Raw genomic sequence first — 15,452 nt, 5'->3', positions numbered from 1 at the left:
AAGCAGCATAATCAGAAAACTCAACAACAACAAGTTAACTTTCTTACCCTCAGAGTAGTTATGGCAATCAAAGATGGATTCAACTCGTCTCTCCCAATCAAGGTACAAGTCTGGATCCCTTGTCCCCTTGAAAGATGGCATCTTTCATCTTTATACTATTTATATTATCATCTTCTACTCTACCTCTTTGTCCCCTCTTATCTCTTCTTTCTAGATTAAATTCAACATCAAAATCATCATTATCATATTCAGGATTTACAGAAGGGATATGGGGTACATTCCTTCTAACTTGGGGTCTAACATTATTTGGGGGTACAACATTATTCTCCCTCCTAATTGCAGCTGTGGTGTCATTCTGCTCGATAATCATATCCCTCATCTCTTAAAATTGAAGGGTCCATCTCTCAAATTGTTGGTGCATAGCTTGAAGGGTGAAGTCGTTCCTTCCTTTGACCTCGGCTTCTAAACAAGCCCTTTCCTCATCACCACCTGAATTAGACATCTAAAAAAAGAATAAATGATCAAGTATCACACTTTCAATATGGCTTTTACCCTCTTTTAAACTCACCCACACTTGCCTTTTTCCACTCAAAATAACCTTTGAACGAGAATACTTTGTAGATTTTTAATTAAACCAAAACGTGTATCAAGTTCGTAGTAATAAGGTATGGAATCTTGGGGTACAAAAAGAAAGTAAAGAACTAGTCCTAGAATAAGTAGGATTTAGCTGAAACCAAACACGAATAAAAAGGAACTTATTTTAGAATTATAAGAACAAGAAAACAAAAATTCCTCTTATTCTTAAAGGTCTACTAGAATCCCCTCTTCTTGCTACCTTCTTGCTTGGAAACAAATTAATGCAAAACTTGGAGAGCAAGTAATAAGATTTCTTGTATAGTAAGTAATAAACTTTCTTGGGTATCAAGTAATCAAATTTCTTGGAGGACAAGTAATCAGATTTCTTAGAGAGCAAGTTATAACTTTTTTTTTCTGTTCACGCTACTGTAAATTTTTTTTTTCTCACGACGCTACTGTTTACGCTACAGTTTATTTTTTCTGCTCTAAGAAGAATTCCCAAGATTTATCAAGAACGGAATCTTGATAGAACCGCTTTGATACCACTTGATAACAGCAAGTTTAATGGAGATCACAAATAGAGAATTGAATATTAGAATGCAGAAGCACAAAGAAAAGAAACAAAAAAATAACTAAATTTATGGGAAATTCGAAGGAAAGATCCACGAATTTCCAAGGATTAGATGTTCTAAGGCCTTGAAAAGATCCAAGTAACAACGTATAGATCCAAGTATCCGAATCAAAATGATAGATTCGGATCTTGACACCTTTATGAGTAACTAAAGACAATAATTAGTATGTAGAAACTAATCACCTTCTAAACAATACCAAAAAGAAACCAAAGATATCACAAAAAGAAGTTACTTTATACCTTAAACTATGAAATTAGTAAAGGTTTAAAGATAAATTCTCAAAGAACAAGTCACAAAGGTTCAAAAAACTCTCCCAAATATTATTAATATCAATGTAAATTGTCTTTAATGAATGAATAGGACTCCTATATATAGGAGAAGGGGAAAAATCGTCCAAGGAATCCTAGAAAGACAATTACAAGGAATCCTACTCTAGGAAGGAAATAAAGTAACCTAACTAGGAACAAATTTAGTACTTTTAGGAAAGCATTAAATGGTACTTAGGAGACCATAAATAAACTAAGGAAAATATTAATAACCTATATATAAATAAGGTAAATCCCAACTAGGAAAAGAATCTTGACAATCTTGGAAAGTTTGACTAGTCTTCTCTCAAAAGTTGGGCAGAAAGCAACTCTTGTTGTGGCTGATTCTTGGACTCTTCTTGACCTTATTTGCACGAAATTGGACCTTAAAATTCCTCATCTTGGGCTTGAATTTGGGCCACCAAATAATTGTTGCATTTGGACAACTCCTTTCCCTTGGGCTTGAGCTCTTCTTCCCCAATAAGACACCTTTGGATCAGCGATTGAAGCCCATTGAGCTTATCATTGAACTTCTTTGTTTGAGATCTTGTTATGGGCCTCCTTGGAGTTTCTAAAGCTTCATCCTTGTCCTTCAATGGAGTAGAGCTTCCTTGGATGCTATCAGAGCATGTCCACGTCCCAGACTCTACTCTCTCGAAATTTAATTTCCAGAAACTTGTGGGAACACCTTCGCGTCGCAGACTGGTTCTTCGACGAAATCTGCGAAAATAAAACTCAGGTTTGAATTTTTTAAAATGTCCAACTAAGTGGGGGGTGATTTGGGTACTTTGGGGAATTATTATAAATGGTTATTCTACCTATTTTAGGGTATTTTAAGTTGGTTAAAACCCCAAAACCTAGAATTAGATCCCATTCTTCAAATTGACCATTCCCTCTCAGAAATAGATTCTCTCAAAAACTCCATTGAAGACCTTAATGAAGCTCGAGCTAGAAGATGGGTTTTCAGCTGATTTCTTCCTCAATTTCATGGGTCTTCAATAATTAAGGTATGGTAACTCTTTGATTTTTGAATAACCATTCAAGGAGTTCTATCAAAGATTTTCAAAAGTGATTCAAAGACCAAAATTCCCAATTTTCAATCCAAACATGGGTCCCTTGTCAAACGATTTTTTAAATCATTCTATTGATGAATTAATGTGGAATTAAGGTTTTTAAGATAATTTTCAAAGGAATTCTTGAAGAACCCATAATCCCCAAATTCTCAAAAATTGTTCTATGATGTGGGTCTTTGTGAATATGATCTCTATTGGAGAAATTATGTTTATATTAGATTGTTTTGATGTTTCCTATGATTATCTATACTTATTCATGTTGAATTGTTGGTATATTGATTAGTTGAGAATTATGGCCTTATGGGCAAAGTTATGGGTTGATCCCTTTGTTTGTAGAATTATTCTTAGATTATGTTGATGTTATTGAATTATATTGTTGATTCCTATTGCTATCTACGTCAATTGATTATGAATTTTTGAGGATTGATCCATGGTGATCATGGCATGGAGAATTGGTAAGTTGACCAAACTTCTAGTTTATAGTATGAGAATTGATGTTGTGTGGTTTGGTCCACGTACGGTGGCGGTGTTTACTTTTTGTCTATATATGCATGTTTAGATCATGGCCTTGAAGGCAATACCTTAGAGATGAAGGAGGTAATGATTAAAGGAGTTTCCATAACTTGATCCCAAGAGGGGGACATTTTGCTTAATTGGTAAGTGATAGTGGGGGATGATGAGTGAGTAGTAAGGTTGTTGATATCCTAATATTTTCCTTCTATTCTTATTCAAGTTTGAGACCAAAGAGTACCTAGTAGATTGTTCATGTTTTGGAGTCTTGCATATGATTATGAGTTGCATGATCTCCGTATGTTATGCATGTCTTCAAAGACACTATGTTATGCATGTTTTGAAGGATTCTTATTACATAAAAATGGAATTTTAGTAAAAAAATTCATGTTTCTCATGTCAATATGCATCTTTATATGGTGAATGCGCTCTTGACTTCATGAGGAAGAGAGTATGAGTATGCTTAGGTTAGAAGTTGAGAATTTCTCCTTAAATGAATTGACCTTTGTGTAATGCTTGCTTATGAGTTTTATGATGCCATGTGTGTATGTTGTGACTAGGAGAAGGTAGTCCCTCCTTGAACATAACTAAACATGCTAATTCCATGTATGTTCTTGATGGTATGATGATTATTTACTAGTAGATTATCTATAATCCTCATGTTAGGGTGCAACTAGTATGCATTGCTTAATTGCCTCATGAGTGGAAATGTTGATCATGTCTATGTGTGCATTTGAAAGACATTGCATATTGGACCCTACGATAATATAAGAGGGATAAATATCATGTCATGATTAGGAAAAGGTAGTTCCTCCTATGAACATGAGAAAGGCCTATGTTGTTGATGCATTATGAGTCGGTGAATAAAGTTTCTACTTGCTTGTGTTGCATGAGTTGATTTGAAGTGCATGCTTAAATGATTTCTTATGATAAAGTTGCATAATGTGCTTTAATGAGATAGTTGCATGTTGTGTTTCTTTGGTGTTTGAAATGAGAATGATGATTTGGAGAAGGAAGTTCCTCCAATGAAATGGAAAATAATAAAGTTGATGCATAAGGAGTTGGTAGATGTGTTGCTACTTTCTTGAATTGCACAAAGTTGTTTTGAGCCTTTTATGTGGAGTTGATGTTCATCCTTGATGTGTGCTCTTATGTTGATGTCGTATGTTGTGCATTGTGAGCTGCTAGCTGGGTCATTGAGTCCTCGGAAATAATTTAAGTGTCATTCGAGGACAAATGTTCCTAAGTGGGGGATATCTAGCCTCATGGGTTTTATGCATTAATAACTTGTTCAAATAATGAAGAATAGCCTTTTTAGTCAGTTTTAAAGAGTTTGGAAGTCAAAGAGGTCAAGGGACGACCAAGACGTTCAGAAACTAGTCTTTTACGTGTTGGTGTGTTCTAGTATGTTGTTCATGTTTTTATGTGTTGTTTGGAGTCTAAAATAAGTGGAGGTGACCCAAGTGTCTTAATACATGTTTTTAGGAACAAAACATTCGGGTACGACTCCCCGGGACCTAACCATATCCACTTGGTGTTTAGCCTTTATTCCCATAGAGTAGTTTCATTCACATTAGTGTACTTGAGAAGGCCACCAACATTAGGACTATCGACCCAAAGTACTTCTACCAAGAAGGGCCACCACTAACAGGCCTACCGTTTCTAGGTTCATTAAGTATATAGCTCATTGATCATCCTAGAGAGAACCACCACCATTAGGTCTACCATCTCTAGGTTAATCATTTCACACATGAAGGAGGTTACCACCATTAGGTCTACCGCTTCAAGGTTTAACATTCACATTGGTTTCTAGAGTCACTATGAAGGGCCACCAACTTTAAGTCTACCGGTTCAAGTCATAGCCTAAAATACCCCATTAGTCATTTATATAAAGGCTACCAACGTTAGGTCTACCAATTCAAGACAATCACTCATTCAATCATTTATGAAGAGACTACCAACAATAGGTGTACTAACTCAAGACATTAAAACATTAAGTCAAGATACATTCATTACTCAAGAGAAGGATGCCTAAGCCTACCAAATCAAGAGATCACATTCAATACAACTTTCATTTATCAAGGGGTGGTCACCTAAGTCTACCAACCAAGATACAACATTACATTATAGAAACCCCTCACATTGCATCATCAAATTTATGAGTGTCAAATTGAGAAATAGCCTTTCAATACTAACACAAATACATTGAATACATGTTCATCATTCTATCCTTGAATCACAAATAAATACTTCACCTTATACATTCACATATACAATAACATGACAATACTTCAATTCATCAAACTATGCCTTCAAGGCCATGATCACAATATACATAGTAAGTAAGCACCTCCACCTTTCAAGTGGATCAGCAATTCAAGTTCAATTCTGCATTAACATGAAATTAGGTCAAAGTTGCCCTTTCAATGCTATGACTACAAATCCTCAATTCATCAACAATTCATCATAATTAGAAATAGACAATGATACAAATCAACAATATAAATCAATCTACTCATAAATCCATCACCATTCATTTATAATCAACAAATCCACTTCTTAAGGCCAAATTTAGGAATTTAGAGAAATCATGGGTTCATAGAGTTTTTCACCTTAAAATCATCAATTAAACATTAGTCTAATCATAGTTTATCAATTGAAAACGTTTGATGCAAGCACCCATGAGATTGAGTGAAATCTAGGTTTTTGGTTAAACTTGAAAACCATGAAATCATCTTTGGAGTTGATTCTAGGGTGAAAACTAACCCTAGATAAAGGATCACCATACCTTATACTTGAAGAATCCCATGACATTGAAGAAGAAACACCTTGAAATCCCCAACCCTAGCTTGAACTTGACCTTGATCTCCAATGGAGTTCTAGAGAGAACTCTTTGGGAGGGAAAGGTTTTGTTTTAGGGATATTTTGAAGGTTGAATTCTAAATTAGGATATTAATGTTTAAATACATTTAAAATTTGTTAAAATAATTAAAATAATATCCACACATTAATAGAGACATGGGGTGAATTCACCCCTCACTTGGCAGAACTTGCACCAGCAAAACAGTTCCCATCCATGGATCCAATCCACGGATTGTGGATTGGTTGACAGCTCAAGTTGTCAATCCGTGGTTTGGGACTGAGACTTGGTTTTGGGGCTCATGACCTACGGCGGCCATCCACGAACCGTAGATGGACCTACGGGGCGTGAACCCTATCCGTAGGTCACCCTAAGTTGGCAAACTCACTTGAATCAAGGGGTTTTGGGGGTTAGACTTGGGGTCCTCCTCAAGGACCCTTAGGGTGGTCCTTGGTGAGTCGTACCTTGATGTTCAACCCCTAAACACCTCAACCATGACTCGGGATAACATAAAACACCATCAAAACTCAAGACGAACACAAACGAACACACGTCAAAGCTCTAGTTTCACTAGTTTGTTTATACGGTCATTACATAGAACATTTGTATGGGTTGTGTCCCAAAGACTGTTCATGTTTTAGATGGTTTGAGACAAGTGTTAAAGATTCGTTTTATAAAAGACTTTGATTGTATTGAAAATGTTTTAAATTTCCATACCATTTTCTATTAATTCATGTTATGATATGCTAACTGGCTTGTATGAGGCCTCTCATGGTCTTGTACACCATGTTATGTCTAGAGTGTACCCCTGGGTCTTGACAAACTCAACCCACCCTCTTTGGCGTAAGTTCAGATCCTTTTGATTGAACACATATTGTAGGAACTTGTGGTTGGGAAACAGATCAATATGAACACCATACAAATAATGCCTCCAAATATTTAAGGCAAAAACAACCGCCGCTAAATCAAGATCATCGGTAGTATAATTCTTCTCATGAACCTTAAGTTGTCTTGAAGCATTGGCAATAACTTTCCCATTTTGCATAAGTACACATCTTAACCTGATTTTCGAGGCATCACAATAAACAAAAACGCCATCTGTCCCTTCCGATAAAGTCAAAACCTGAGCGAAAGTAAGTCTATCTTTCAATTCTTGAAAACTCTTCTCACATAATTCAGACCATATGAACTTGGCCTTCTTTTGAGTCAAAGATGTCAATGGAGAGGCAATGGAAGAAAACCCCTCAACAAATCTTTTGTATTAACCATCTAAACCTAACAAACTTCTAATGTCCGAAGAAGTTAAAGGTCTCAGCCAACTCTTGACTGCATCTGTCTTCTAAGAATCTACCTCAATACCCTTACTTCAAACAATATGACCAAGAAGAGCTACGAAACTTAGCCCAAACTTACATTTGGTAAACTTCGCAAAGAGTTGTGGGTCCTTGAGATTTTGTAACACAATCCTCAAATGATCAATATGCCCATTCTCACTTTTTGAATGAATCAATATATCATCAATGAACACAGTTAAAAACATATCAATATATTGTCTAAACACCCTATTCATCAAATCCACAAATGTCGGCGGAGCATTAGTCAACCCATACGACATCACCAAAAACTCATAACGACCATAGCCAGTTCTAAAAACCATTTTTAGAATATCATCATTTTTACCCTGAATTGGTGATACGGGACCTAAGGTCAATCTTAGAAAAGTGACTCGCTCCTTGGAGTTTGTCAAACAAATCATCTATTCTTGGAAGAGGATACTTATTCAATTGCCGGTAGTCAATACAGATTCGAAGTGAACCATCTTTCTTCTTAACAGACAAATCTGGAGCAGCCCATGGAGAAATACTCTATCGGATGAAACCCTTATCCAACAAATCTTTCAATTGCTCTTTTAATTCTTTAAGTTCTACCGGAGCCATTCGGTATGAAGGAATAGAAATAGGTTGTGTTTCTAGAAGAACGTCAATACCAAAATCTATTTCCCTTTATGGAGGTATACTGGGTAAATCATCTAGGAACACTTCCGAAAACTCATTAACAATGGGAACTGACTAAAGAGTAGGGGTTTCAGATCCCACATCCCTCACCCTAACTAGATTGTACATGCAACCCTTAGAAATCATCCTCCTAACTTTAAGACAAGAGATAAACTCACTCTTAGGCATAGAATTTTCCCCCTTCCACTCTAGGATAGGCTCATTCAAAGACTGAAATCTAACTACACGGGTTCTACAATCAATAGAAGCATAAAATGAGTGCATTCAATCCATATCTAAGATAAATTCGAAATCTAGCATATCAAGCTCTATCAAATCAACAAGAGTAACTCAATAGGATTAGAAAACGGGACATTTTCTATAGACCCTCTCAGCCACAATAGAATCACTAACGTGAGTAGAGACAGAAAAAGGTTCTAACAACACATCTGGAAGCACATCAAACCTCATAGCCACATATGGTGTCACAAAAGAGAAGGTATCACCTAGATCAAGTAATGCAGATACATCAAGGTGGAAGACTTTTAATATACCGGTAACCACATTCGGAGAAGCCTCTTGCTCACCACGAGTCTGAAGTGCATAGAACATATTTTGCTTGGGAGCATTAGTACCCGAACCACCTGGACCGGATGAAAGATAGGGTTGAGCCCTAGGACGACTATCTCGCGCATTCTTAGAACCCGAAGGACAATTCCTTATCTTGTGATCTATCTTACCACAGCCAAAACAAGCATTGGACCCGCTAGACATTTACCTCCATGATTCATTCCACACTTAGCACAATTTGGCAATGAAGACCCACTGCCATTTCCTCCTTGAGGTTTAGGGTAAGACACCCGATCTTTGTTGAACTTAGGAGCATTGGAGGAACCTTGCCCGAAAAAACTTTGTCTATATCTAGGATGACTATTTCCATCGGATCTTGCATAAGAGAAATTACCATCACCATTTCTAAGCCTCTTGTTCTGCCTAGATCTTTCCTTAAGTTTCTCCTCTTCAATATTTTGGGCATGAGTCAAAAGACGAGCAATTTCCATGTTATGGACAAGCATAGCCCAACGACACTCTTTCACTACCAATTCCGAGAAACCCAAAATAAACTTGCTTATCCTTGCCCTAGAGTCGGCAACTATAGAAGGAGCATATTTCAACAATTGAGTAAACCTCAAAGTATATTCCTTCACAATCATATTTCCTTGTCGAAGATTAATGGACTCAAGCACTTTTGCCTCTCTCATATCAAGAGGAAATAATTTATCAAGAAACGCGGACTTGAACCTTTCCCACTCTCGGGGACCAGCATCTACCAGTCATGCTTCCTTTCATTGGTTGATCAAAATTTGAGCAACCCCCTTAAGTTGAAAAGCGGAAAATTCTGCCTTTTCTAACAGAGTAACTCCCATGATGGTCATGCTTATAAACCTCATCAATGAAGTTTTGAGAATCTTCCTCAACATTAGTTAGAACCATAGAATTCCAGAGGATTCATCCTAGTAAAGTCTCTCACTCTAGAATCCGACGTACCCACTTTGGGTTCATATGGTTCACAACCTGCCTGTCGACTTGGGCCGTCACAGCTTGATCCAACACTTGAAAAGCAGTCCTAAACACCACATTAGTCACTTGCTCAGCCAAAGGGTCAACCAGAGTTTGAGGAGGAGCTCCTTGACCTTCATTTTCTCCCTCAGTCTTTCTATCAAAAGCTCTTCGAGTAGTCATATCATGTAGACTACCGGATAAGGATTAGGAGAAAGACCTTATAGATTTAAACTCTATGGCACGACTTAGAGTGAAGAAAAAGGTGTAGTTTCTTAAACAACTCGTACCATCTCATTCATAAATGTGGCGCGCTTCACACTCATGAACAAGACTCTACTAGACATGGTTTTGAGACACCGTAGAATCATTCTAAACCTTGTGCTCTGATTATCAAGTTTGTCAAGACCCAGGGGAACACCCTACACGTAACATGGCATACAAATCCCTGAGAGGCCTGATATAAGCCACTTAGCTTTCATAGTCAAGATAATAGAAAAATGGTAAAATTTAAAACACTTTAACCAACATCAAAGTCTTTATAAAATGAAACAGACGTCTCATACAATTGTCTCAAAACCATATAATACAAAGATTTTTAGGACACACCCCATACAACAATGTTCAAAACATAAAATTAAAGAATATAAGAGAAATGGTTGCCAAATCCTCGAATACTATGAGGACTCACCAATCTTCAACCTTGCCTCTACTATAGATCCTAGTCACATGGATGAGAATTGGGAACGCTGGACCCTACATCTGGATAATCAATGTTGGTAAGAGTATGCGTTAGTACAAGAATGTACTAAGGGGTCGTTTGGTAGAGTGTATTAGGAAAAATAACGCATGCATTAGCACTGTGTATTATTAGTACCTTGTTTGGTACTCTTTTCCAACCTATGTATAACTAATGCAAGCATTAGTTATACACTCTATTGTGTATTAAAGTGTGTATTGCTAATACCATGGATTTTTAGGTATTAGCAATGCAATGGTTTTAATGCATGCATTAGATTAACTAATGACAAAACTACCCTCTATTATTAATAATAATAATAATAATAATTAATTATTATTTTTTTTTTTGTAAAAGAATGTGGGGGTATTTTGGTAAACAAATATTTTTAATAGTCTTTATACAAGACTTGCTATTTCCAATACATCAAACCAAACAATGTATAAGAAATAATGCAAGCATAACTAATGCAAGCATTACTAATGCTTGCATTACTAATGCATTCATTACTAATACATCATAGAAGCATTATTCTTATACACTCTACCAAACGACCCCTAAGTGTGATAACATGCATAAACCTCAACATAAACATAAGAGTTAGACAACATAAACCATAGTCATAATCAATGCATACAATAGATCATAACAACATATAAGGAATACTTCTTGATGTAACCTCAAAGCATACTTAGCCAAGACATGGGTAATCCTCCACTAGTCTTACTCATCATAGAAGGCAACCTTAAGCCATCATTCAAGCTCATCACCTATCATAACATGGTTAGCTTAAATTTTATTGACATGGGGAAATGTTGCTTGCCTTTCTATAAAGCCTCATGGGTAGTCGCCTCTTGCCTTACATAAGGATCATGGGAACTCGCTTCCATGTCCATCTTATGGGTTCATGGGTACTCACCTCCATGCCCAACATCATATGACACAAGTACTTGATGAGTCCACAAATTGGACTTATTTAGGGCTATGTTTTGATAGAATTAGTGTCCTCAAATGCATATTTTGTCTCAATATTTGATGAAAACACTTAATTTTGAGGTATTTAGAGTTTCAGGTAAAGCATGGACACTACTTGGCAAGAAGGAACAAAGCGGCTGAAAATAACGAAGAAATGAAGGCATGAGGATCTCCAAACCCAGTTGCCGAGTCACTGATCGGCCCGAAGATCACCTTTTGTTGCAGTGTGCTGAGCCCTGAAGGAAAAGGTCAAGTTGGCGATGAAATGGAGTAGTCAGCGTGTCGCTGAACAGTTTCGCGGAGCAGTACCATACCGCCCAACGACTCAAAATGCAAAGAGGCTAAAGGCTAAAGCAGGAAGGTGATGAAATCGACCAAACGGTGGATCACTGAATGTATCGGTGATCCCGGCTAACTTTGCCGAAGGGTTCTTTACAACACATTTTCATACACTTTAAGTACTTGTTTAAATTTCTAGCTGAAGGGATTATCACTATTATTCTTAGAACTTTTTACTGTTTTTAGAGAGTCTAAGTTGTAGAGGGTTTTGGAGACTTAGTTCTAAGACCTTGAAGATTCAAGGGGTTTCAACTCCAAGAAATTGGACTTGGCTCTCGAAGATTCTTCACTCTTGACGTGTTTTAAGACTTAATCCTTCATACCCAGTTGATGGAAACTGATATTTGTATAAATTTTTATCTCTTTTACATGTCTAGCTAAAACCCCAATTCTTGGGGTGTGATTTTGTAAATATGGGTTAGATTAGTTGTTGGGTCTTGCTTGTTGATTGTTTATTTGTTGATTAAATGTGATTTCATTTAGTAAATGCGTATGAACTTAATGGAATTGTAGTTGCAAATACGATTTCATCTTAGTGTTTTCGGCTTGCTCGAGATAGAGGTCGTAAAACTAAGACTACTAAATTGATAGCTGGTGGTATTGGATCGATATGAGTCCAGCTCGAGAGCGTGAATCCTAATCCTTCTCCCATACATTCAGCTCGAGAGACTAAATGGGCTAAGGAGGAGGTTGTGCTTAAAATGACAACTCGGTGTTCGAGAGAAACTGAGTCGATTCGGGGTAGGTTGCTTGAGAGAGAATTTACCCCCACTATAGTCTAGCCTAGTCACAAATACTCAACAATTTACTATCAAAAGCATGTACCCGACAATTTTGTTTANGTGGTATTGGGTCGATATGGGTCCAGCTCGAGAGTGTGAATCCTAATCCTTCTCCCATACATTCAGCTCGAGAGACTGAATGGGCTAAGGAGGAGGTTGTGCTTAAAATGACAACTCGGTGTTCGAGAGAAACTGAGTCGATTCGGGGTAGGTTGCTTGAGAGAGAATTTACCCCCACTATAGTCTAGCCTAGTCACAAATACTCAACAATTTACTATCAAAAGCATGTACCCGACAATTTTGTTTATCCCGTATTCCTATCATATCCTAAAAATTCCGTCTCTCTGTAACGGCCCATATTTTGCATATACTAGTTCTATGAGTAGTGAGGGTTTGAAATAGTATAATTTGTCATACTAATCAACCTACTTGCTTAAGCTACTGATTCGGATATCTTACGTAATTAAGTTACTCACGTACATGTGTAGCTTACGTAGAAAGGATGACATAGGTTGTTAATGGTAGATTAACTGCTGACCTACTTAAATAAGTGGTAAGTAGGTGATGCACCTACTTAGGAAATATGTGGACTGCAATTTAAAAGGAAAGGGCAACTAGGTGATGCAGCTACTTAAAGAACTTGTGGCAGAAATTAAGGGAGTGATGTACCTGCTTACTTAAAGTGAGGGACTAGATATTTCTACATTTTTCTTAATGTAAAAACGTCCATAAAGGACCCTTAAGAGAATGAAATTCATTTCATATACCTCTCACTTGTTTTACAGCAATTTACTCCCAAAAAGAAACCCTAGAAGCTCCAAAGTGCTGGCCTGCAAGTTCACCATTAAAAATCTGAGAAAAACCTTTATTTTTCAAGTACAAGTTGGTGTAACATCTCCCATCTTAAGAAATTCAAGAGGAGGAACTGATTTCACCTTAAGGTAAGGCTACTGCCATATGTTAAATTTGTCATCCCTCTTTGGTGCTTGAATCGGTTAGGGGATTTGGTATGTGTTAATGAGCTGAGAATTGTTCCTTTTACATGGTGTGAGATTGGGGAATGTTCTGGTTGATTGTGAATGTTGGGACAGCCATAGAGGGGAGTCCCCTTTAACTCAATCGTTAGCCCATTTGAGCATTTTAAATGTAATGTTAGTTGGGTGCTCAAGGGACGATGGTCGGAAACCGTGAGTTCATATTGCTACTGCCACATTCTGATGTTTAGAAACTGATTTGTGTATAGTAACATAAGGAGGCATGTGTAGAAGTCATGAGAACTTGTTAAAGGATAAAACGGTAAAGGGTGCAGTAACGTACCATCTAATTGGGCGTTGCATGAGCTTGCTGCCTGCAACCCCTTTATATTCTTCTTTGCATATGTTATAAAGCCCGAGGAGTTTCAGGGGACCTTATTAGAAGGTTGTATTGTATATGACGTTATTAAAGGAAAAGGGGTGGAATGCATACCATCGGTTCGATAAGTATGGGTTTGCTGCCTGATTACTGTTTGCCAAGTTTAAGTAACCCAATCTGTTGGTTAGCTACTAATATTAGTTGTGTTACATATTTAAATGTAGATTAATAATCGAAAAAGAAGGAGGTTAATTCGTTGTACTATCTGAGTGGTACAGCAAGGTATGTAAGGCTATTCAATTCTATATTATTTGGCATGAACTCTGCTTGTGCCACTACCAACAAGTGAGCTTCCCAAGTGCTCTTTCAAGTAAAAGACAAATAGTGGCAGCGTACAATCCCAAACACAGCTAACAATAGTTCCCCTCTCCTTAGTGTGTCGAATTGCTTCAATATATGTGCATCTTTACTTTTCCAAGTATTGGTATGAGAAAAGGGTAATTTCAGCAGTAGCTTTGTGATTCCTCCTGTCAATCAAATGAGGTCCATTGTGTCATTTGAGCTCTTATGTAATTCATTAGTGTTACATTTCCATCTTGTGTTATTGTTATTGCCCTAAGTGCATATTCACATGTTTCCTACTACTGATCCACAGTTCTGATGCTCAAAAATAATTATGACCACCAAAATAACAATCTCAAAGATTAAAGAAACTATATGAAGCGGTATATGTGTAAGGGTGGCAGCCCAGGGGCAAAAGCCTAGCATGGGTCGATCCCAATTTGTGTATAAGGGTGGCAGCCTAGGGGCGAAAGCCTAGCATGGGTCGATCCCAAATTTATATATTTGAGGACAGCATCTCAGGGGTTAAAATGCCTAGCATGGGTCATCCTCTTTTACCACTGATCAGTTGGTTATTTGTATCACATGCTTTACAGAGATCGCAATGTAAAGAAAATTTACAGAAAAGAATATAATGTACATGATCCCACAACAACAACAAGGGTGGTCTTTAATCTAATCTATGCAGTTACATATTGATACTTGATTTCAATTGAGCTCTTGTTTACATATGTTATTGCCTTATATATTCAGTACATTCTTAGTACTGACGTCCCTCTCGGGGGACGCTGCATTTCATGCTGCAGCCACAGGTACTCCAGCTAGTAGACCCAATAGGAGCACAGGACACTCAGCTGCTATTGGTGAGCTCCAAGTTGATTCGGGGTTTAATCGAGTCTTTGGCATCTATTTTGTTACCATATAGTAGTTAAGGGTAATGCGGGGCCTTGTCCCGATCTAAACTAAGGTTGTCTATCTTGTAGAGGCTTTGTAGACTAATGTGTAAAGTTTGGTTGTGTCTTGTCTCTTAACAATTGTGGCCTCCACGGCCAAGTGTTGTACAAAAGTTTTGGGCCTGTCTATGTCGGTCTTTTATCACTACAGGGCATATAAGCTTGTCATAGCTTCATAGTTATTATAGTTAAATGTATGGTAAGTACAGGTTGTAAGTTGGTTCTCCCGGGCCATTTAGACGTCGGGTGCCTGTCCGTCTTAATCAGATCTGAGGCGTGACAAAAGTGGTATCAGAGCAGGTCATCCTAGGGAGTCTACAAAGTCGTGTCTATGTAGAGTCTTGCTTATGGATGTGTTGTGCACCACATCTATAAACAGGAGGCTACGGGACATGTAGGAGTTGTTTCTGTTGTTTCATCTTCTAGATCGTGCGATAGAGCCATATTCTAGGTGGATTA

General features: G+C 37.4%; 1 protein-coding gene across 1 annotated transcript; it reads right to left on the bottom strand.

Annotated features, from left to right (window-relative positions):
- Window positions 1-382: 382 nt before the first annotated feature.
- On the bottom strand, window positions 383-9,693 carry LOC125855263 (uncharacterized). The gene is made up of 3 exons (XM_049534973.1): window positions 9,499-9,693; window positions 8,691-9,203; window positions 383-502 (listed from the first exon to the last, which is right to left on the bottom strand). Exons 1-3 carry the CDS (start codon window positions 9,691-9,693, stop codon window positions 383-385), a joined length of 828 nt encoding a protein of 275 aa, XP_049390930.1.
- Between the last annotated feature and the right edge of the window lie 5,759 nt (window positions 9,694-15,452).

Source organism: Solanum stenotomum, chromosome 1 (genome assembly GCF_019186545.1).
Source record: "Solanum stenotomum isolate F172 chromosome 1, ASM1918654v1, whole genome shotgun sequence".
In the NCBI taxonomy this organism is placed as follows: Eukaryota; Viridiplantae; Streptophyta; class Magnoliopsida; order Solanales; family Solanaceae; genus Solanum; species Solanum stenotomum.
The sequence above is the reverse complement of the archived record's forward strand: the minus strand, read 5'-3'. Positions and strand labels throughout refer to the sequence as shown.